General features: G+C 42.2%; 1 protein-coding gene across 1 annotated transcript; it reads right to left on the bottom strand.

The window, feature by feature from the left end:
* Window positions 1-2,257: 2,257 nt before the first annotated feature.
* On the bottom strand, window positions 2,258-22,472 carry LOC106595486 (myosin heavy chain, fast skeletal muscle). Its single transcript, XM_045701101.1, has 41 exons — window positions 22,417-22,472; window positions 21,893-21,938; window positions 21,536-21,763; window positions 21,042-21,188; window positions 20,674-20,830; window positions 20,088-20,115; window positions 19,718-19,826; window positions 19,511-19,603; window positions 19,275-19,335; window positions 19,036-19,134; window positions 18,414-18,517; window positions 17,839-17,977; window positions 15,987-16,105; window positions 15,665-15,814; window positions 15,397-15,567; window positions 14,868-15,171; window positions 14,257-14,321; window positions 14,076-14,163; window positions 13,843-13,960; window positions 13,571-13,694; window positions 13,054-13,190; window positions 12,159-12,414; window positions 11,677-11,919; window positions 11,201-11,377; window positions 10,957-11,102; window positions 10,675-10,765; window positions 9,967-10,356; window positions 9,743-9,869; window positions 9,450-9,568; window positions 9,120-9,316; window positions 8,787-8,970; window positions 8,485-8,650; window positions 8,036-8,160; window positions 7,551-7,859; window positions 5,447-5,650; window positions 5,172-5,297; window positions 4,862-5,032; window positions 3,417-3,521; window positions 3,233-3,328; window positions 2,637-2,768; window positions 2,258-2,375 (listed from the first exon to the last, which is right to left on the bottom strand). Exons 3-41 carry the CDS (start codon window positions 21,749-21,751, stop codon window positions 2,355-2,357), a joined length of 5,814 nt encoding a protein of 1,937 aa, XP_045557057.1. The 5' UTR covers window positions 21,752-21,763; window positions 21,893-21,938; window positions 22,417-22,472; the 3' UTR covers window positions 2,258-2,354.
* Between the last annotated feature and the right edge of the window lie 467 nt (window positions 22,473-22,939).

Raw genomic sequence — 22,939 nt, 5'->3', positions numbered from 1 at the left:
CAGAAAATGTCTCAGGGTTTTGCCTGCCAAATGAGTTCTGTTATACTCACAGACACCATTCAAACAGTTTTGGAAACTTTAGAGTGTTTTCTATCCATATATAATAAGTATATGCATATTCTAGTTACTGGGTAGGATTAGTAACCAGATTAAATCGGGTACATTTTTTTTATCCAGACGTGCAAATGCTGCCCCCTAGACCCAACAGGTTAAGGGCTTGTAAGTAAGCATTTCACTGTAAGGTCTACACTCGTTGTTTTCGGTGCATGTGACAAATCAAATTTAATGTGACCCTAGATCAGCTAAATGCACGCAAGAGTATGCAAGGCTGTATTGAATGTGTCACTTTGATTACTCATGTCAGTTAATAACAAATTCTTATTTACAATGACAGCCTACCCCGGCAAACCCAGACGACACTGGACCAATTGTGCGCCACCCTATGGGACAACCAATCACAGCCTTATGTGATACAGCCTGGATTCGAACCAGGGACTGTAGTGATGCTTCTTGCACTGAGATGCAGTGCCTTAGACCACTGCTGCGCCACTCATGGAGGCCTCTTGACCTGTGCACCTACTTTGTAAACTTTCATTCATAGGCTAGGTTGTAGCAACCTCATGATGGTTCCAGGGGAAAATTAGAGTATCATGTAGTAGCCTAAACCTATCGACGTTACATAGAGCTGGGTGAATGGAATATGAATGACAGTCATCCAATATGCTGTAAGAGAAATAAGGCCACTCTAAAAATATATATCATTCTTCCTCATGTTAACGACCGACGCTGATGTACAGTGTTATTCAAAATGTATTTGATTGAAGAATTATAATCTTCAATTAAGATTTATAAATATTAATCTAGCTAATTATTTCGTTTTTAGTGTATTGTGTTCGTCAATCAAATACATTTTGAATAATTATAATCTTCAATTAAGATTATAAATATTAATCTAGCCAATATTTTAGTTTTTCATGACTTCGTGGGCACTAATAAGACAGTTTTATTTTCCTCATGAAAGGTCAATTCATCCATCTGAATTTGCAAAAGCCTGTTGTGTATTTATGTGTATCACTGTGTATTACCCTAATTTCACAACTAGAGGGCTGGAAGGAAACACTAATCATTATGGAACTTTTGTATTTCTGCCAAAAATCGGGAATTCAAATTTGCTAATGATAAATCAGTATCACAATTGACAGTGTTTATCCATTTATGTGCATCTGGGTTTTTAACCCAGACGTAAAATCTTGTGTAATTGGGTCAGATGCTCGATTACCATTTATATATGTTTACGTTGTCTGTCCACACCAGGTTATTGTATGCATAATCTGTGACAAAATTTGAATGCAGTAGTTCTCTCACCACACCCCGCTCCTCCGCTCTCTCCACTGGCTTCCAGTTGAAGCTCGCATCCGCTACAAGACCATGGTGATTGCCTACGGAGCTGTGAAGGGAACGGCACCTCCATACCTTCAGGCTCTGATCAGGCCCTACACCCAAACAAGGGCACTGCGTTCATCCACCTCTGGCCTGCTGGCCCCCCTACCTCTGAGGAAGCACAGTTCCCGCTCAGCCCAGTCAAAACTGTTCGCTGCTCTGGCACCCCAATGGTGGAACAAGCTCCCTCACGACGCCAGGACAGCGGAGTCAATCACCACCTTCCGGAGACACCTGAAACCCCACCTCTTTAAGGAATACCTAGGATAGGATAAAGTAATCCTTCTAACCCCCCCCCCACCCTTAAAAGATTTAGATGCACTATTGTAAAGTGGTTGTTCCACTGGATATCATAAGGTGAATGCACCAATTTGTAAGTCGCTCTGGATAAGAGCGTCTGCTAAATGACTTAAATGTAAATGTCTCTCGAGAACTTGTTCTAAGAATTTCCGCTCAATGTTTTCGCTCAATAGTTACCATGGTTACGCATATACCTATTTGTTTCTTTTCAAAACATTCCAATTTGGGCGTGTCCATATAGGTCAATTCCCCCGAGTGTAAAAGGTTATAACTATAACTATCATTTTTGATGTAATCTATTATCAGTCCTTGCATCCATAGCTCTGTTCAGGAATTTGAAAGTGGTTACATTTCTCTAGCCTCAACCCTCAGCTCTTAACCAAAACAAGTGACCGCTTTGTTAGATTGACCATTTTGTTGTGGTTTGAATCCCAGATTGCTCCTTTAGTTAAAGTACAATATTTTTATGGTAAGAAAAGCTGTTTTCTGAGTAAAAAGCCCACAGTCACAAAGGAAGTGTATGTTGGCCAACATGTTTTTAATCAATGATCAACATTTCACCATGAAAATCATATTTTATGAAACACAGGAAGTTGATAAGACTTTGGTCTTGTTTATTCAGCAGCTTCTTTTCCCTGTAAGAAGAAAGACATAACAGAATGGATCAGTATTAATAATGAACATGATAAATATATCAACACTTTGAAATAACAGAATGGATCAAGTATTTAAGACTCAGTGCTCAGCTTGTACCAACTAAATTTGTATAAGTTATTTATTTTATTTACCCTGTCCTGAAATGTGTTTCTCAGAAATCTTAAATACATTTGAGTGAGTGTAAAATGTCAGGATTGTCTACTGTGAAGTCAGGTGTAGGTTTAGCAGCAGTTCTGTACCTTTCCAGAGTCACGGCTCTTGGCTCTGAGCTTGTTGACCTGAGTCTCAGCGATGTCAGCACGCTCCTCAGCCTCCTCCAGCTCATTCTGAACTTTACGGAACTTAGACATGTGCTGGTTGGATGCTTCCTCCTGGGTGAGGAAAAGAGAGGAGAGCATAACATCAGTATTCAAAGTTTTAAGCTTCATGTCATTTAAAAAAAAATTCATATCATTTCTTTAAAGGTATTTTAAAAAGATTTAGGATAGCATTGTACAGTGTATATATAGGGAGATAGATGATATATCAGAGAACTTGAGTAGTGGAACAGAGGAGCGACCTGCTGCTTCCAGGGCCCTGTGATCCAGGAGAGTCAGCACTACCACCAGACGAGCCCCCGGCACAAAGCTAAATAATATTCAACACTCTCTACTGTACTTTAAATTGTTACACATAGGAAGAGGAGTCACTGTGTTTCTTCAGAAATTACTTGCACTATCAACTGAGTTAATGTTGATTGTTGTGCAGTAGCAACACTTAAATAAACTGTCTAGAAGTTTTGTAACGTCTACTAGGGAATGTAAGCTTTGAGGTTTTGACTAAGTCTGTGACTCACCGCTTCCTCAGCCTGCCTCTTGTAGGCCTTCACTTTCATCTGCAGCTTATCTACCAGGTCCTGAAGTCTGCCAACGTTCTTCTTATCCTCCTCAGTCTGTGGGAGAAGTTAAAAGAATCAATAGTCCATAGTTTAACACACAAACCAGTGTGCTTTAGTGTGTAAAGAATGCACTTTTTCTTACCTGGTAAGTGAGCTCCTTGACTCTGCGCTCATACTTGCGGACTCCCTTGACCGCGTCTACACCTCTTCTCTGCTCGGCCTCCACCTCAGTCTCGAGCTCACGCACCTTTGTGGAAGAAATAAACGTAGGCGTTTATGTGTGGTGATGAAATCAGACGTAACAAATCTTTGTAAAACAGAAATATATTATTCTACTAGTCAAGAAGTTTTGTCTGCTCCTATGTACTTTTACGATTTTAATTAAAGGGGTCTATAATGAAAAGAACTCATCATTACACAATAGCCCAGTGTAGGGTATATAACTCCCCCTGGGTAAAAAGCCCTCTGCCAATAACAGAAACCACTTTATGTCACCATTTTGCTTTTCAGCACTTTCCCTGGCTGTCACTGCCTTGACTTCACCTCGGGCCTAAGAACATCTCTTAGTCAGGAGTTATCACATGATAATCCCCTGGTTCTTGTTGGGGTTCATTTCCTTGTTCCTTGTCAATCATTGGCTCATTGGTGAAATTAGCATTATGACAATATCTTTAATTAAATCATTCTAAAACCTTTATTAATGCAATTGCAGACAGAAGTTGAGGAACATAGCATGCATGTTTCCGAGTAAGTTCTGCAAAATAGTCAAGGGTCCAAGTTATTTTATAAAACCCGAAGTCCAGCCTTAGTGATGTCACTGCCTATGTCATTACCTTCTATTCATGAGACCAAGCCCATGCATTCAGAGCTACACAAACATAGAGTTTCAGTGTTATCTAAAAGCTTAGCAGTAAATGTCCACACCCCATTTTGATTTATAGTGGAATGTTTGACAAGTCTCTTATCTCTTACACTCCCTGGGGAGTTATGTGTCTCTGCATCTCTTTTATCTTTTAGGCTCTTCTCACAGACTCCCTGAACTCACACATTTCTCAGACAGTTTCTTTATAAGAGGCAGAGACTAGAAAAGTACTGTGGAACAATTTTAAACCTCAATGTATATATATTGTTAATCTGTAGTCTAGGACCCTATAAATGTAAGGAGGGAGGGGTCTTATAACCCCTCCACTTCTATTAGTACAACATAAGCATAATCAATTATTATAATACATCAAACATTTGGGACAGCCCCTATCATGACCCCTAGGTGAACCTCTGACATTCTCATACCTTTCTGCTGAAATACCTAGACTTTAGCTTTTAAGAGTTAATTACTCAAAAATGTAATAATAAAACTTCTAAAATGTATTTAAACACAGTAATCTTCAGGGGGCACTTATTAAACATGTATTTTCCTACAAAATACCCAGTATGCCAATTTCAAATCTTACCAAATGTAGCTTTTTTGTGTGTGAGAAAATATAAATTTTCCTCAAGTGAGATATTTTCCCCCAACATACCTTATTTTTATATGATCAAATACATTTCCAGCAATCTGTTTTTCAATCCACCCTACTGTTAACTCACCCTGGACTCCAGTTTCTGGAGCTGCTTCTTGCCTCCCTTCATGGCCAGATTCTCAGCCTCATCCAGGCGGTGCTGCAGGTCCTTGACTGTGACCTCCAGGTTCTTCTTCATCCTCTCCAGGTGAGAGCTGGTGTCCTGCTCCTTCTTCAGCTCCTCAGCCATCATGGCCGCCTGGAATGGTAGTTAGTTTAATTTATGCACCAACTGGCACCAATCATAAAGCTCCGTTGAGATCTTTGGTGTGGTTAAAACAGCTCAGCTTCCACTGGCCCTTGGGGACAAATCTAGTTTATGTAATTCAAGGACTCACATCAGTGATGGCTTTCTTGGCCTTCTCCTCTGCGTTCCTGGCCTCCTGGACAATGTCGTCCACCTCTCCCTGCACCTGAACCAGGTCAGTCTCCAGCTTCTTCTTGGTGTTCGCAAGGCTGGTGTTCTGAAGGAGGAAACGAGGCGATTTGTTTGACTCTCAAGAGAACTTACAAGGCTAAAATTATGAAAATCTAAAAGCAAGCACTGTTGAATTCTATGTGTATAAACGGTTTGCTTGGTTGAGTTTCATTAGAAATGGCTTTTGACCCATACCTGGGAGTGCAGCAGTCCGACGCGCTCGCTGGCGTCCACCAGCTCAGTCTCAGCAACTTTGCGGCCTCTCTCTGTCTGCTCCAGAGCAACTCTCAGCTCCTCGATTTCAGCCACCATCAGACCGTTTCTGCGCTCCACCATGGCTGCCTGCTCCTTCATATCCTCTGCGGCGCGGACGGCATCATCAAGGTGCAATTGGGCATCCTGGGGTTCACAATGAATTAGGAATTGTGGAAGTAGGGCGATGCAATCAGTGAGAGAAATGATCATGAGTAAAAATTGTCCTAATATCCCTACCTTTCTACACTCTTAGAATTAGTGGTGACTCAAGGAACCCTGGAGATCCTCAAGGAACCCCTAGAGTTCCTCAAGGAACCATTGCTAATCAATGGTTCATATTTTCACATTTGGTTAGTTGAGGGGTTCTTGGATAAACCTTTAATGGTTCAATGTAGCAACGGGTTCATGGAGGATCCCTGGAGTGGAGGCATGGCTTAGTAGGGGCACGGCTTTAAGATAGATTTTTTTGGGCCGACGTTAGAGTAAATTTAATTCCTGTTCATCTGTTCTGTTGTATTGTCATCACATGTTAAGGTTGAGCACTAATAGCTCTGTTGCGTCAATGAGGCCAGTGGAGGTGTATCAATTCCTATAAAAGCAAATCCCAAAGTTGGAATATACGTTCTTATTGTATGTAATCAGCAATTAAAAAATTAAATATTGAAGGAAATATTGAATATATTAAATACTGAAGGAACATTTCAATTTGCAGTATACAAACTTAACATGATGAACAGGAATGACATTTATGCTAATGCATGACAAAAAATAACCCTCCAATAAGCAGACTCGACTTTGACTTTAACACCAATGACTCGTGACTTAACTTGGACTTGAGCCTTATGACTCGACCTGACTTGATACCCTCCCCAAGCCCAAATATGAAAAATTATGCTATTAGGAAAAAGTGTGCAGCGCATCAACTCTTCATTTAATGGATTACAGTTTGAATCGGACAGCAGCCAATCAAATTGTGCCAGCTGAGGAAAAAGTTGCACTTGGCAGTGCAGAGGAACGTCGGCAGGTGAATTCAGATGGAGCCCTTGGAAAGATGATACCCCAAATTATTATTTTCGGTATCAACAAAAAACAGATAGCAACATACAAAACATGTGGGAAGAAAATTACAGACGGAGGCGCAACACCTTCCAACTTTGCTCGACATTTGAAGCTGCACAAAGAACGATAAGTCGTGGCTAATATAGCCAACAGCTATATAATTTATATCTTTGCTAGTGTAGCATGTAGGCTAACGTAACGTTAAATCAATGAGCCTCCACACAGTCAGTGAGTGTGGGCACGTGAACATTGCACTGAAGATTGAGCTACAACTGGCTAGGCAGTTGGTAGCCTAAATCCTGCCTGATGTTACTGCTGTTCCTTAAACAATTGACATACGTTAGCCTTTCCATGGAAATATAAAGATTATTTGGAAAGTAATAAATATATATATTTTAAAAGCATTCATGATTTCCGTAAATGTAAAATACTAACTATTAACTCTTGTTAAAAATATGAAATGTTATTACATTTGGTGAAGAGCACATTATGACTTGTTTAGGACTCGAAACTCAAAGTTTAGGACTTGAGACTTGACTTGAGACTTGCCTGTCTTGACTTGGGACTTGAATTGGGACTTGAGTGCTAAGACTTGAGACTTACATGTGACTTGTAAAACAATGACTTGGTCCCACCTCTGCCAATAAGCCACGTCTCCAATCTGATAGAATGACACCTCTACAATATATTATTGAAAAGGTTCAACATTTAACCCCCCATCACAAAAAAGATAACAGTTTGAAGCTTTACACAGAGGTTTCTCAAAGATCCGTTTCAGAGGGGTTCCTCTAAGAACCTTTTTCAACTGGAAAAGTTCTGCCGATGCAGCAACCCAAAAGGTTCTTCCAGGCACCTTTACTTCTAAGAGTGTACAGTATATTAGTCCACTCTATTACATTCCACTGTTATATTCTTTTCTACTGATTCACAAAACAAATCCCTCCCCATGTTCAGGTTTTTGAGCCTGATGTCAAAGTCCCTTTACCTTGAGCTGTCCCTGGACGTTCCTCAGCTGTTTCTGGGCCTCAGCGGCCTGCCTGTTGGCATGGCTCAGCTGGATCTCCATCTCATTCAGGTCTCCCTCCATCTTCTTCTTCACCCTCAGGGCGTCATTCCTGCTCCTGACCTCAGAGTCCAGGGTGCTCTGCATGGAGTCAACCACCCTCTGGCTGTTCCTCTTGATCTGCTCCATCTCCTCATCCTTCTCAGCCAGCTTCCTGTCCACCTCACCCTTTATCTGGTTCAGCTCCAGCTGCACACGCAGAATCTTGGATTCCTCGTGTTCCAGTGTGCCCTGGACAAAGAGAAGCAGTCAAGCGAATTGTGCTCAATACATTTGGATGTGTATTACACAAGGAATAATATACTGTGTAAATGACGACAATATACACCAATACAGGAAGCATTGGATTGTAGTTGGCATTGGCAAGTGTAACACTGCTTTCCCTATCAAACAGCTGTAGTTTGTACCTCAGCCTCCTCCAGAGCGGTCTGGATCTCAGACTTCTCTGTCTCCACGGTTTTCTTGGCCTTCTCCAGCTCATGGATGCTCTTGCCAGTCTCTCCAATCTGCTCAGTCAGGTCAGAGATCTCCTCTGCACACACAAACACAGGAGCTGTTTAGACTTGGGAGATTTTCAGTGGATATCACCAATTCAATAAAGTTTATAATGAATCATAATAACAGTTCATTAATGAACAGCACTTCATACTGTCTTGCTAATCTAATTGCCCTCCACATCATTGGTTTGTTCAAAGGAATACCAATTACAAGTTCCAAAACAATATATTTTAAACTTCACATGAACATTCTGAGATTGTGTAATAGTAATTTTGACATAATGTTGATGATTTCAGTTGATTCCATTTTCAAACACTGGTCAAACATCAGGCAAAAATAACTGCTGTCAAATGCTCACGTTGCAAGTTCTTGTTCTCTCTCTTCAGAGTCTCCAGATGATCCAGAGCCTCCTCGTAGGAGTTCTTCATCTTGAAGAGTTCAGTGCTCATTGAGCGAGCCTCCTTCTGAGCTCCTTCCAGCTCAGCCTGGCCCTCCTCATACTTCTGCTTCCACTCTGCCAGAACCTGGGGAAATCCATGGGACTTTCATTACAACTCATTGATAGAGAGTTTTGAATCAGAAATATGCTACAATTATACTACAACTGATAAAATAGCAGACAGCAAATATCACCCTAGAGTGAGGTTTATAAATGTTCACCTTGTCAAAGTTTCTCTGCTTCTTGTCAAGGTTGGCGGCCATGGCGTTGGCTCTCTCAACGTCAATCATGAGGTCCTCCACCTCTCCCTGCAGTCTCTGCTTGGTCTTCTCCAGGGAGGCACACTTTGAGTTGGTCGCCTCAATGGTCTCCTCAGCCTCCTGCAGACGCTGGGCCAGCTTCTTCCTGTTGAAAATCAGAGGGTGGTGTTATGGTGAGTAATTTGTTGTGGAGCAAATGTTGCATTACATATTGAAGTAACATTTTCTCAGATCCCACTACCACCCTCACCATCCACACCGTTTATTTGAGTTTTTTTATTGTGTGCAACTCACTTGGCCTCCTCCAGCTCCTCTGTGCGTTGGATGGCATCAGTTTCATACTTAGTCCTCCACTGAGCCACCTCACTGTTGGCCTTGGACATGCCGCGTTGCAGCTCTGCCTTGGCCTCCTGCTCCTCTTCAAACTGCTCTCTCAGGAGGTCACAGTCATGGCGGGCAGACTGGACACCATGGGCCAGTGCGTTTTTAGCCTGTGAGAGAGAAAGAAAGAAAGACAAAGAGAGATTAGAGAGGGAGAGAAGTCTCTGAGGGTGGCGTAGAAACAGTCTATGTGAAGATAAAGCTCTAAACTGTGGTAGGTGGTTTCCATTTTGGGTCCCTTACCTTGACCTCCTCCTCAATCTGTCTCTTCAGCTCCTCCACCTGCTGGGTGAAGGCCTGTTTGCCTCTGGTCAGCTGAGACACCAGGGCTTCCTTCTCCTCCAGCTGGCGGCCAAACTCACCTGCAGGGAAAGAGTGACCTCTTAATGAGTTAATGAGTCATTCTTTCTAGATTGAAATTGTATTTTGAGGAATCATAGGGCAGAAACTATGTAGACTGAATTTACAGCCCTCAACATGTTAGTGTGTACTACTGAGGTGAACTATATTGGTTTGTTGTTCATTGTTGATGGTACCATTTTCTGTCAGGAGTCTGGCCCTCTGTGCGCTGATGTCGTTGACCTGGCGAGCATTCTCATCATTCTTAATCTTGATCTCACTCAGCTGGTCCTCAAGAGTACGGCACATCTTCTCCAGATTGCCCTGTTAGTGAAACATATGGGACTGTCAACTTCAGTTTATTGAATGGTAATGTAGTTGACCCTCCTCATCACTTCTTGACCAAAACATCACTGCTCACCTTAGCCTTGGCGACAGCCTCCATGTTGCTGGAGAGGTCATCAATCTCCATCTTGTACTCACTCTTCTCCTTCTCCAGCTTCTGTTTGACGCGCTGCAGGTTGTCGATCTGCTCCCCGAGCTCAGCCACACTGTCGGCCTGCTTCTTGCGCAGAGCAGCGGCTGTGGCCTCATGCTGCAGGGTGGACTCTTCAAGATCACGACGCAGCTTCTGGAACTCAGCCTCGCGCTTCTTGTTCATCTCAATCTGAGCAGCAGTGGCGCCTCCGGCCTCCTCCAGTCTCTCGCTGATCTCCTCAAGTTCCCTGGAGAGATCGGCCCTCTGCTTCTCAACCTTAGCCCTGGCAGCACGCTCTGCCTCAATTTCCTCCTCCAGCTCCTCAATACGGGCCTAGAACAGGGAGTAGGAACAGGGGGAATGAACACTACAATACAGTTGAAACAATTGAACCTAACTACATAATAATAGTACGTACTGTATATTTAGTATAAATGTGTTAATACTTTGCCAGTTACACTAACATATTTACTATATTCATTAGACAGTGTCCCATGCAGGAACCAAACTAACAACGGTAAGAAGCAACATCTTTACAAAGAAAGAAGCAGCAGCAAGAAGCACCATCTTCCATCTTACTGAGCCATCGGAATCCACCAGTAAGAATGTGTGCTACCAGAAGAATGTGTCAGTTATTTTCCTATACTGTACCTGCAGTTCCTTGATCTTCTTCTGCAGCTGAGCTCCCAGAGACTGCTCATCCTCTATCTTGCTGAGGAGCTGGGTGGTTTCAAACTCCTTCCTAAAAAACACAAACACGTTGATTGCAAAGTTTGTTTTGGTTAGACAGTGTAAAGGGAGCCTACATTACCATTCACTTTGCTTATAAGAATCATATACAAAGTGTAATTCATAATTATAAGAATGAGCCAAGAAGAACCATTATGTTGATCAAGATGGCAGGGAATACTGTAGTAATTTATTTGTGCTTACTTCTTGATTTTCTCATCAGACTGCTGCTTGTCATTCTCCAGGTCCATTATGGACTCCTGGGCCAGTTTCAGATCTCCTTCCAGCTTTCTCTTGGCTCTCTCAAGGTCCATACGGAGCTTCTTCTCTTGCTCCAGAGAACCCTCAAGCTACAAGAAAAAAACACATATATATTGGTAAAATCTAAACAACTGTAGATAATATCATCTTACATTCTATCATGTCCAAAATGTAAAACTCCACCCACGTCGTCCACTTGCTGTTCCAGCTTGGTCTTGGCCTTGGTCAGAGTGTTGACTTTGTCCTCCTCTGCCTGCAGGTCATCCAGTGTCTGCTGGTGGGCCTCTTGGAGGGCTTTCTTCTCCTTGGTCAGCTTGGCAACACTCTCATCCATAGACGCCATCTCCTCTGTCAGGTTTTTAACCTGAAAACGGCCACAACAAAATGGGAGAATTAGTTAAATTTATAATGTGTCAACAAGTTCTGTACTATAGATTCAACACTAGATGGCACTGTACTCCATACCAGTGTACTGAATGGAAATCATAAACGAGGGGGGAGCAGAACATGAAATGATTGTGGGGAGTACACCACAACTGAAATTCCACTTTTTTTCTTTCTTTTTTCCTGCACACACAAAAAGCCTTGAATTCCAATCCTGTTGAGCCATGTTTTGAGTTGATTATTCTTTGGATTATTGTTTGGTTGGACAGTCTACTAAACCTTGTTTTCAGTGGCGTGCTTCTCCTTCTCCACTTTGGCCAAGGTGAGCTCCAGGTCATCAATGTCCTTCTTCAACTCAGAGCACTCATCCTCCAGCTTCCTCTTCTTGGCAGTCAACTCAGCATTCATCTCCTCCTCATCCTCCAGCCTCTCAGTCGTCTCTTTGAGTTTGGCCTCCAGCTGGATCTTGCTCTTGATGAGCCCCTCACACCTTTCCTCAGCATCGTTCAGATTCTCTGAATCCTGGTTTCAGAACAGGAGAAAAAATCTGTAGCCTCACTTTGTGTATCAAAATAAAGACTTGATTTAGTCAAACAGGTCAGAGCAAATCAATTTAAATGTATGAGATATAAATATATACCATGGGCAATTTCTTGAGTTAGCCACAGTGTGCGTGTGTTCCTATGTGCAGATGTGTGTGCGATTGTGTCTGTGTACTTGTGTGTCTAAATGTGCTCTGATGAGGCCTGTTGCTCACTCACAGATGCGACTTGAAGCGCCAGGTCATTCTTCTCCTGCACCATGGCCACCATCTTCTCCTCCAACTCCTTCTTCTTGGCCAGAGCCTTGGCCAGGTCCGACGTCATCTTCTCATAGTTCTCCTTCATGTTGGCCAGCTCCTTCTCAGTCTCAGCGCTCTGCAGCAGGGGCTTGATCTTGAAGTACAACTTCATCCATGGCCAGGTTTTCACATTCATGAATGAACGGATGTTGTACTGGATGGAGAAGATGGAATCTCTGGTCCACAGAAAGGATAGAGTGACATGGTGAGTGACATGGTGAGTGACATGGTGAGTGACATGCTTAAAGATCTCCTCCAGTGTTGTTTTTTTACTTTTCCTGTGGAAAACGATATCCCAAGTATAAATACAGTGAAGTACAAACACTAAAGGGTAAAAATATATGTTTTGAGGAAAATAGTGTTTTTAGACACAAACTTCAAGGAGTAAGGCATTCCCAGCATTCCTTAACTGGAAAAGTAAAAAATAAAATCACTGGATGACGTCTTTAAAGCTATATTCTGCGATTCGAAGAATAACAAAACGGGGACCCCACCACTTTTTGAATACAGCTGAGGAATGGGGCTAGGGAAATGTAATCCCTCTTAAACTTATATACAGCGCTGTAGATGAAAGAACTGACAGGTAATGTTAAGATCATGAGGCATTTCATATTATTCCAGAGTTAATGGATAAATATCACTTATTTAAATAACAATTGAACAGCTTGCTAAATCCCAAACTGCTGCTTTAATAGAATATTATAACATGTACTTTCTCATCCTGAACAACTCACAGCATATTCACTATGTAATCATTATACATTACATACAGGTGGTTGACAGAAATGTTTGTCAAGATGTCTACTCTTCCTCACCTCCTCTCCATCATCTTGGTGAACTCTCTCCTCATGAGGAATCCACGGCTGAGAGCCTGGACCATGCCGACCAGAGAGGCCAGCTTCTCATCTCTCATCTCCTCCAGGACACCCAGCAGACCGGCTTTGAAGAACACCTGACACAGGTTGACATGGTCAATTATGGAACCAGTCAGGTGGTAACAGATAGAAAGGGTGAATCAAAAGAGAGGAACCAAACCACTAGATTGATTTGAACAACATAAACATTGTAATGCTTACAAACAAACCATGGGATAGGTTGTTTATGAGTTGTAAGTTATTGTATAGTTGTAGATTAATAATGTACACTGACATAGATAACTGCAGAGATACCATTCTGACATAAAGCACAAGATAATTGAGTACAATATTTTTTTTTTACATTTTTAAGGAATAATAAAAATAGATCAACTGGAGAGACATTGAATGGTTAGAGTTTACATTATCATTGAAGTTGTGTTTTGTTGTTAGCTTTGCTGGGGGGTATTTGACTGACCTTGGTGTGTCCAAACTTGTAGTCCTCGTGATTCACATCAATGGACCCAAGCAGCTTCTCAGAAGCCTTCTTGTTGTCCATGAACTGGCCCTCGGGGATGACACTGGCATTCAGTACTTTGTACCTGAATCAGGAGAAATGTTTAACATATGTCAAGTTTTTATCTGTGTGTGTGTGTGTGTGTGTGTGTGTGTGTGTGTGTGTGTGTGTGTGTGTGTGTGTGTGTGTGTGTGTGTGTGTGTGTGTGTGTGTGTGTGTGTGTGTGTGTGTACCTCTGCTTGAAGTCAGCATAGATGATTCTGCTGGGGAAGCCCTTCCTGCAGATCCTGATACCCTCCAGAACACCATTACACCTGAGCTGGTGGATAACCAGGAAGTTCTCCATCAGACCTGGAAACACAAACCAAGTCTCTTTTAATACTCATATACAGGTTAAAGACTGGTTTGTTAATGTTACTGATAAGGTACTGACAAGATGTCATATTTAACTCAACATCGATTGTACCTGGAGTCTTTGACTCGTTGGGGATCAGGCAGCGCACAAAGTGAGGATGAGTGCTCCTCAAGTTGGTCATCAGCTTGCCCAAGTTCTCCTGTAAGAGGGTTACAAACCATGTTCTCAGAAATAATTTCTGATAATCAATACACCTTTTGAAGGACTGAATATCCACATTTTAAAAGCTCACCCTGAACTGGGAGGACACAGTCTGCATGGAACCACCCTTCTTCTTGCCTCCTTTCTTGGTTGTATCTGTTGTAATGGAGAAAAGTTCAATATAAATGAGAGAATCTCAGGTTAACTTCACACGTATCTTAATGCAAATGCTGCCAATGAGATTGTGTAAAATAACAGCTATTGTATGAGTAAATTATCCAGTAAATTACCCAGAGAAATCATGATACACTTAAAGACTCTAAAGCAGCAATCAGCAGTTGAAACAATAACAAAGCATTCTCCCTGCCCCTGTTTCAATAAAAACTGGGAGATGGTCTGGAGAAATGTAACCACTCAAATTCATTGACAGAGCCATGAATTAAAGAACTGACCATCTTGTTTCCCTTTACTTTGTTTACAAACATTGGAGTAAAACAAGCTCATATTTTGGGTTCTAATGGGGTACAACGGCTGAACTAAGCTGATGTTCTTCAAGAAAGTTATTTCCTTCAAGAATGAATGGGTACATATCTTAATAAGTCCACAAATGGATGTAGCAACTGCAGACTGACCCTTTAAAGAAAATGGGACTGAGTTGTAACTAGTTCTTCATGAAATCTTTTGATGTGCTGCTAGTCTTACCTTCAGGTGGGGCAGCGACATACAGGGTAGCCATCAGTTTGACTGAGGACTTCCCGTACAGCTGAAGAACTGAGTCGTTCAGAGGGTCCTTGTTCTTCTCCAGCCAGCCAGTGATGTTGTAGTCCACAGTGCCGGCGTAGTGAACCAGGGAGAAGTGAGCCTCTGCCTTGCCTTTGGCAGGCTTGGGCTTCTCAAACGCCTTGTTTTTGCCAAGATGCTGGTCATACAGCTTGTTCTTGAAGGAAGTGTCTGAAGCCTTAGGGAACATGCACTCCTCTTCAAGGATGGAGAAGATGCCCAATGGCTTTACGAAAAGAGATGTACATCAAATTAGTGATATTTACATTTAGGATCACATTTATTCTTTTAGCAAACATGCTATTATCAGAGTATCTTCATTTAGGGGCTCATAATAGGAAACATTTTGAGTTCTCAACAGTCAGATACGTTGTACCATGTGATAATATCTCACACCACTCCATTTGAGCTTTGCTGTTGAGGTCCATTATAATCCTGACAGACAGTTTACCTTCTCAATAAGCTCAATGCAGGCAGCCAAGTCCATGCCGAAGTCAATGAAGGCCCAGACAATTCCCTCCTTCTTGTACTCCTCTTGTTCCAGGACGAACATGGTGTGGTTGAAAAACTGTTGCAGTTTCTCATTGGTGAAGTTGATGCACAGCTGCTCCATGCTGTTGTACTGTTGATGGAATTTCAGAAGGGATCATTTTATCATCATACAAGGCTGTAATCCCTCTCAATCACAACTAATTGTCTTGTTCTGGTCTCAGACTCACATCAAAGATCTCAAACCCGGCAATGTCGAGCACACCGATATAGAACTGCCTTGGATTCTTGGTGTCCAACATCTCGTTGATACGGATGACCATCCACAAGAACATCCTCTCATAGATGGACTTGGCCAGAGCCGAGACTGAGTTATTAACCTGCAATGATATTACCTCAAATGAATACATGAGATATTGACCATGTCTAGTGATAAGGTGAAAAGAGCTTGGAGAAAACAACATCACTATTCAAAACAAGCAATGCACTCATCAATCACCAAAAGATTTATGGCGCTCAGGAAATGGTAGATGCCGTGTTTGGCCATCGTACCTGAGGTACAGTCTGTCCCTTGGTCACATACTCGTTGCCGACCTTTACTCTGGGGTAGCACAGAGCCTTCAGCATCTCAGCTGAGTTCAGGCCCAGCAGGTAGCCGATTTTATCAGCCACTGGAGAGAAAACCAACAACAACAGACTCAGAAACACAAGATCACTTGATTCTGATGTCACACTGACAAAAGGGTTTGGCCAAGTTTTTGTGGGTTAGGTTTTGATTTTAACCCACTTTCATCAGTTTAAATCAAGTACAGATACTGGGGTGCAAAGGAGCAAGAAGATAAATAACAATATGGGGATGAGGTAGTTGGGTGTGCTATTTACAGATTGGCTGTATACAGGTACAGTGATCGTTAAGCTGCTCTGACAGCTGATGCTTAAAGTTAGAGATGGAGATAAGAGTCTCCAGCTTCAGTGATTTTTGCAATTCGTTCCAGTCATTGGCAGCAGAGAACTGGAAGGAAAGGCGGCAAAAGGAGGAATTGGCTTTGGGGGTGACCAGTGAAGTATACCTGCTGGAGCGCGTGCTACGGGTGGGTGTTGCTATGGTGACCAGTGAGCTGAGATAAGGCGGGTCTTTACCTAGCAAAGACTTATAGATGACCTGGAGCCAGTGGGTTTGGCGACGAATATGTAGCGAGGGCCAGCCAACAAGAGCATACAGGTCGTGGTGGTGGGTAGTATAAGGGGCTTTGGTGACAAAACGGATAACACTGTGATAGACTACATCCAGTTTGCTGAGTAGAGTGTTGGAGGCTATTTTGTAAATGACATCTCCGAAGTCAAGGATTGGTAGGATAATCAGTTTTACGAGGGTATGTTTGGCAGCATGAGTGAAGGAGGCTTTGTTGCGAAATAGGAAGCCGATTCTAGATTTAATTTTGTATTGGAGATGCTTAATGTGAGTCTGGAAGGAGAGTTTACAGTCTAGCCAGACACCTAGTTATTTGTAGTTGTCCACACAGAACCGTCCAGAGTAATGATGCTAGTCGGGCAGGCGGGTGCGGGCAGCAATCGGTTGAAGAGCATGCATTTAGTTTTAGGGGTTGGGCAAGTTGCTGCAGGGGGTGCAGAGCTGTTGCTCGGGGTAGGGGTAGCCAGATGGAAAGCATGGCCAGCCGTAGAAAAATGCTTATTGAAATTATCGTTTATCGTAGATTTATCGGTGGTGACAGTGGGCACCAGGGAGGAGGTGCTCTTATTCTCCAAGGCCTTTACAGTGTCCAATAACTTTTTGGAATTAGTGCTACAGGATGCACATTTTTGTTTGAAATAGCTAGCCTTAGCTTTCCTAACTGACTGTGTATATTGGTTCCTGACTTCCCTGAAAAGTTGCATATCGCGGGGGCTATTTGATGCTAATGCAGAACGCCACAGGATGTTTTTGTGCTGGTCAAGGGCAGTCAAGTCTGGGGTGAACCAAGGGCTATATCTGTTCTTAGTTCTACATTTTGTGAATGGGGCATGCTTATTTAAGATGGTGAGGAAAGCACTTTTAAAGAGCAACCAGGCATCCTCTACTGACGGGATGAGGTCAATATCCTTCCAGGATACCCGGGCCAGGTTGTTTAGAAAGGCCTGCTCACTGAAACGATCTCCTGCCATACTTTGATGAGGCTCTGGCCGTCTAAATTTTGTTTTTCTATGTTTGGGACTGGGAATGGGACTAATGCTTTACATATTCTATATCTATGAGTGGGCCTGGGAATGGTTATAATACTCTACATATTGTATATCTATGTGTGGGACTGGGAAAGGTTATATGCTCTACATATTGTATATCTATGAGTGGGACTGGGAATGGTTATAATGCTCTATATAATGTATATCTATGTTTGGGACTCACCCTCTGTGCCGTCTGGCTCAGCCTGCTCCTCACGCTGCTTCTGCTTGAATTTCAGGTTGCCATGGTGCAGTACAGCTCCTGTCAGCTTGTAGATGCTAACCTTCTCATCATTAGTGAAGCCCAGGATTGTAATGGCATCCTGGCATTAGACAGGAAGTACATCGGTGATGAACTGAACGGTAGTTTGCTCACATTCATTATACTACAGTTCTGTTCTCTCACCAGAACACATGGGATGGATGTATTTGACTGGCTTCTCAGATCCACGTGATTACACTTGGCCAACACTAGTTGACGACAGCACAAAATACATTTTACACAGTTCCACAGGGACTTAGTGGCACTCTCTTGTGGATGTCTTACATGTACAGTACGTGCCTCAAGGTGAAGTGTGAAGGTATGAAGAGTTCCTTGAGGCACATGCCTAACTAACTCAAGGAATTTAGAATCAAACAAAACAAAATACATGAAAATTCCCTGCTGCCACCAAGTTGGGATTGAACAGTGCATTCAGTGTGTATGGTGGTCATACCCATTCCATATATAAAATATGATTAACCCTTTGTTTTACTCACGTCTGTGGCATCCAGCTCTTCCTTGTCGTTGATGCTGGCCACTGTGATCTGACCCTGGCTGCACATGGGGAAGTCGTAGGGGTTGGTGGTGATGAGTGACATTTCTATGGACAACAGAGAATGTCTTCTCAGATAAATCTGTTAGATTTCTTCTGTCCTACCTTTACAGTATCTCTCTCTCCTTTACTCAATAGATAAATGATATTTCATGCTGAAACCCTCATATTAAACACCAATGGTATTCATTAAGTTGATGGTTTATATCTAGGATGTTTAACACCTTCGTCATTCTATTTTCTATTTTAAATCATAGTATTACGTTATTTAATATATTTGACATGTGATAATGTCACACAGAGGGTCAGAGATAATTACAGACCCCTGGGATCATCTGAAATACCCCAAAGGGCCACTGGATGTCGTATGATAGATTACATCAAATCCTTGAAAGATACATTCACAACACTTATCACAGTGCATTACTTGATACATCTTTCCCAAAGACCTGACCCATGTCTAGATGCCTTGTTACGTTGGATGTACTCATTGTAATAGTATTAATACAATGAATTCCACAGATGGGGGTGGGAATAATTGATCCTGTAACTCTACTTTGCCTTACCAACAATCTCAGGTTTGTGATTGGTCATCATCTGGAAGAAGATGTGGTAGCCTCTCTCATCGGGAAGCTGGAAGGACACTCTGGACTTCTCTAGCAGGTCTGAGAGAGAAAGAGAGAGACATTGACAGAGAGAGAGAGAGAGAGAGAGAGAGACAGAAAGAACATGAGATAAATATTATCTCCCCCAAAAATCTGTGTGAATTTAGTAAAGAATTGAGAAACAATGAAAATCAACTCACAGGTCTCAATGTCAGCTTTAGCCAGTTTGCTACCTTGGAAGTGAATCCTGATGAATTTACCCTAAAATAGAGCATGGGGTTAGAAAGAGGTTCACTAAATACATCTAACATTTTACTTTGATAGACCCCTTTAAATGTTACCGTTTGTTGGACATCTATTGATATAACAAAAGGGAAATACTGAAGTACATTTGTCCAATATAAGGTAACTTTCCCAGTGTGCCCTTCATACTTACAAAGCGAGACGAGTTGTCGTTCCTCACTGTCTTGGCATTACCGTAAGCCTCCAGCAGAGGGTTAGCAGCAATGATCTGATCCTCAAGAGACCCCTGATTGAGACAAACACAAGTTGCTCAGAAACTGGTAAAGTGGTAAATTTAGTTATTCTCGATTGCTTGATCACAGCCCACCAAACTGCAATGTGTTAGAAAGGTACAACCTACCTGCATTTTGCCTGGCTCTGCTTCCTTCTTGGCACCAGACACTGCAATGGTGGCAAAGTACTGGATGACACGCTTGGTGTTGACAGTCTTTCCTGCACCGGATTCTCCACTGGTTAATATGACAGAGAAACAGGGGTTTTAGTAACATGTTTGAATGTCAGATTGGCTGTCACTAAGAAATAATATTTAAAAATACACTGTTGACCTGTTTTCTTTCATAAGTAAATCGTTAACAAATATCCCACTCATTGACTCATTCCTATGCATAGCCTAATCCATTCATAATGTCATGTATTTTCATCACTCCCAAGCGACACAAGATATTACAGTAGAAACATTTTCTCAAGTGAGATTTTAGTAAACAACTTACGTAATCAGGACGGACTGGTTCTCCTGGTCTGTAACAAAACAACATATTGATTATCATATTACCAGCAAACTGTACTAACATAGACTAGAAAACAGTAGATACCTCTCTAAAGCATATTTTAACTTCCATCCATCCATCCACCCACCCATCCACCCATCCATCCATCCATCCGCCCACCCATCCATCCATCCACCCACCCACCCACCCACCCACCCACCCATCCACCCATCCATCCATCCATCCATCCATCCATCCACCCACCCACCCACCCATCCACCCATCCACCCATCCACCCACCCATCCCATCCATCCACCCACCCATCCATCCACCCATCCACCCACCCATCCATCCATCCACCCACCCATCCACCCACCCATCCATCCACCCACCCATCCATCCATCCATCCATCACCCCATCCACCCATCCATCCATCCATCCATCCATCCATCCATCCATCCATCCATCCATCCACCCATCCACCCATCCATCCACCCATCCATCCACCCACCCATCCATCCACCCACCCATCCACCCACCCATCCATCCATCCATCCATCCATCCATCCATCCATTAGATCTCATACCAATCTGCATGAACTGAAAGGCGTTGTCAGAGACGGAGAAGATATGGGGTGGAGCCTCCATTCTCTTCTTCCCTCTGTAGGCGTTAACAACCTCCATGTCGTACACAGGAAGCCACTTGTAGGGGTTCACCGTGGCACAGAACAGCCCAGAGTAGGTCTGGATGAAAGAGAATAAATTAAATTAGGGGATTAGAAAAATCAGATTGACGTTTACCTGGATTTATGTGAGGATGTGGGTGTACTATGGTATAGTAATGTAGGTCTACTGTATTGGTATGTTTTGGTTTCTACCATTACTTTATGTGTAGTACTGTATGTGTGTATCTCATGTTCTTGTACGTGTGTGTATGTTTATACAGTTATCTTACATAGATCATCCATGCTGCATAACGCTCTTTGAGGTTATACAACACAGATGCTTCATTCAGGTAGGTCATCATGGCCATGTCCTCAATCTTGTCGTACTTAGGGGGGTTCATCTGGTAGACATCTGCTTCTTTGAACTCTTTTCCTGCCTGAAACAGTCAGAAATATAGATTATACACAGATCAAACTGGACAGGACTGAATTCTGTCTGCTCATTAAATACAAGTTCAATCTTTAAAAAAATAACTGTTCTAACTCCATACCCCCCATCTTACCCAACTACTTTGTTATCAACCACCGACATATACATGGTGATTCTTAACTAGTCAATATAGAAAATGCCATGCTATTGTTAAACAGCAGCGATAAAATGTATGTGTTTGAAGGTTATATTCTGCTGTTGTTACTGATTTCATTTTGTCTATTGGCATGTTTTGATCATTCTGATGTTAATTTCAAGACAGAGTAATTTGAATGCATTTCAAATCAGGCTTACCTCCTTAGTGCCGTCCGGATGCGTGACTGTCACAGTACACTTTCCTTCAGCCCTTGCAGTGACCAAACCCTTAAGGTAAAGCTCCTTGGTGTCTGCGACATAGCAGGCGTTCTTTGAATCAAAGGGTGCAGTTTGTGCCTCCATCCTCTCCTTCTCAGGCTTACGGAGGTATATGGCAGCCTTGCCGTAGATTTGCATCTCCGCGTCCGTACTCATGGTGACGGATCACTAGGAAAGAGACGAAACAAGAAACATGATTGACTCTGTGGTGCTTCCTCCACAGTCAACAGACTTGTGAGGGGCATCTCTCACAGAACATTTGTCACTTTTCTTATGAAGACTCAAACTATGTCTCACCTTCTTTTTCCCCTCCTACAGATGAATTTGTACTTCTTGGAGGACCCTGGGAAAAATTAGGGTGTTGTGAATACGCACAAGTCTAAAGCCATATAATTTAACCCCCGAAGAGGTAGAAAACATTTAGAATGGTATAATTCAACACAATCATGACAGCCTTGAACAATTCAACTACAGGTGCAACTGGTAACTTTCATTTTCCTGTTGACAACTCACTTAACTACACATTCTGTCAAGAATTCAAATAAATACCCCTGAAAACACAGTTACATTATAGACCAACCCCTCAATTTACAAACAGGAGCACCACTTTGGCCTGTAAATAAAAGCTACAGGTTTCAAGTAAAACACATTTAAAGTAAAATGAAAGTCAGTTGATTGCATATTGTAAAATCTGACAATGCAGAAATAATGTAAATAACTAACTGCAGAAGTCAACTGAAACAGCGCAGTTAGCTACTGCCTCACATGCTGAGCGCTAAGATGACACAAATGTAAACATATGAGGAGGTGGAGAGTCTTACCACAGAGAAGGAAGGTATCTGACTTATGGATGCTGGGGTCTCAGCCTGCTTATATCTGGTTGAAACTGTCAACCAAGCAAAAGTTAATTATGGACCGCTCTGGTAAAGGAAATAGATTGGATGAGACCTCTGTATTTCTGTGTCTCACTAGCGCCACCAACTTGCAGGAGAACCACTCTCTCATTACATGACTTTTATATGTAATATTTGTCTCTAAATTGAATTGAGTTAACATTAATAAGAGATGTCATTACTAATAATTATGACAGTATCAAAAGTTTGAGTTATCAGATTGACTTCAATGTTTCTACCATTGCCCCTCAAATACTGTAATGTAGTTCCTGTTCACCCATTACCACTAAAAACATTTCAGAATAATCTCACCTTATTTAAATCAATTTTAGTTACATTCATCTTTATCAACAACTTAATAATATATATCCTCAGTCACCTCATACTTGTGATCTATCATATTAAAAACATATTTAAAAGTTGTGGTGGCAGGTAGCCTAGTGGTTAGAGT

This window comes from Salmo salar, chromosome ssa18 (genome assembly GCF_905237065.1).
Source record: "Salmo salar chromosome ssa18, Ssal_v3.1, whole genome shotgun sequence".
Classification (NCBI taxonomy): domain Eukaryota; kingdom Metazoa; phylum Chordata; class Actinopteri; order Salmoniformes; family Salmonidae; genus Salmo; species Salmo salar.
The sequence above is the reverse complement of the archived record's forward strand: the minus strand, read 5'-3'. Positions and strand labels throughout refer to the sequence as shown.

Bases quoted from the DNA above. Each gene is read 5' to 3' on its own strand.
- LOC106595486 (XM_045701101.1), bottom strand. From the start codon at position 21,751: ATGAGTACGGACGCGGAGATGCAAATCTACGGCAAGGCTGCCATATAC. The intron at 11,103-11,200 runs GTGGGTGGAGTT...TTTTTCTTGTAG, and splicing joins TGGAACAGCAAGTGGACGAC to CTTGAGGGTTCTCTGGAGCA. The intron at 7,860-8,035 runs GTACAAACTACA...CTCTTTGTCCAG, and splicing joins CCGCTCTGGAGGAGGCTGAG to GGCACACTGGAACACGAGGA.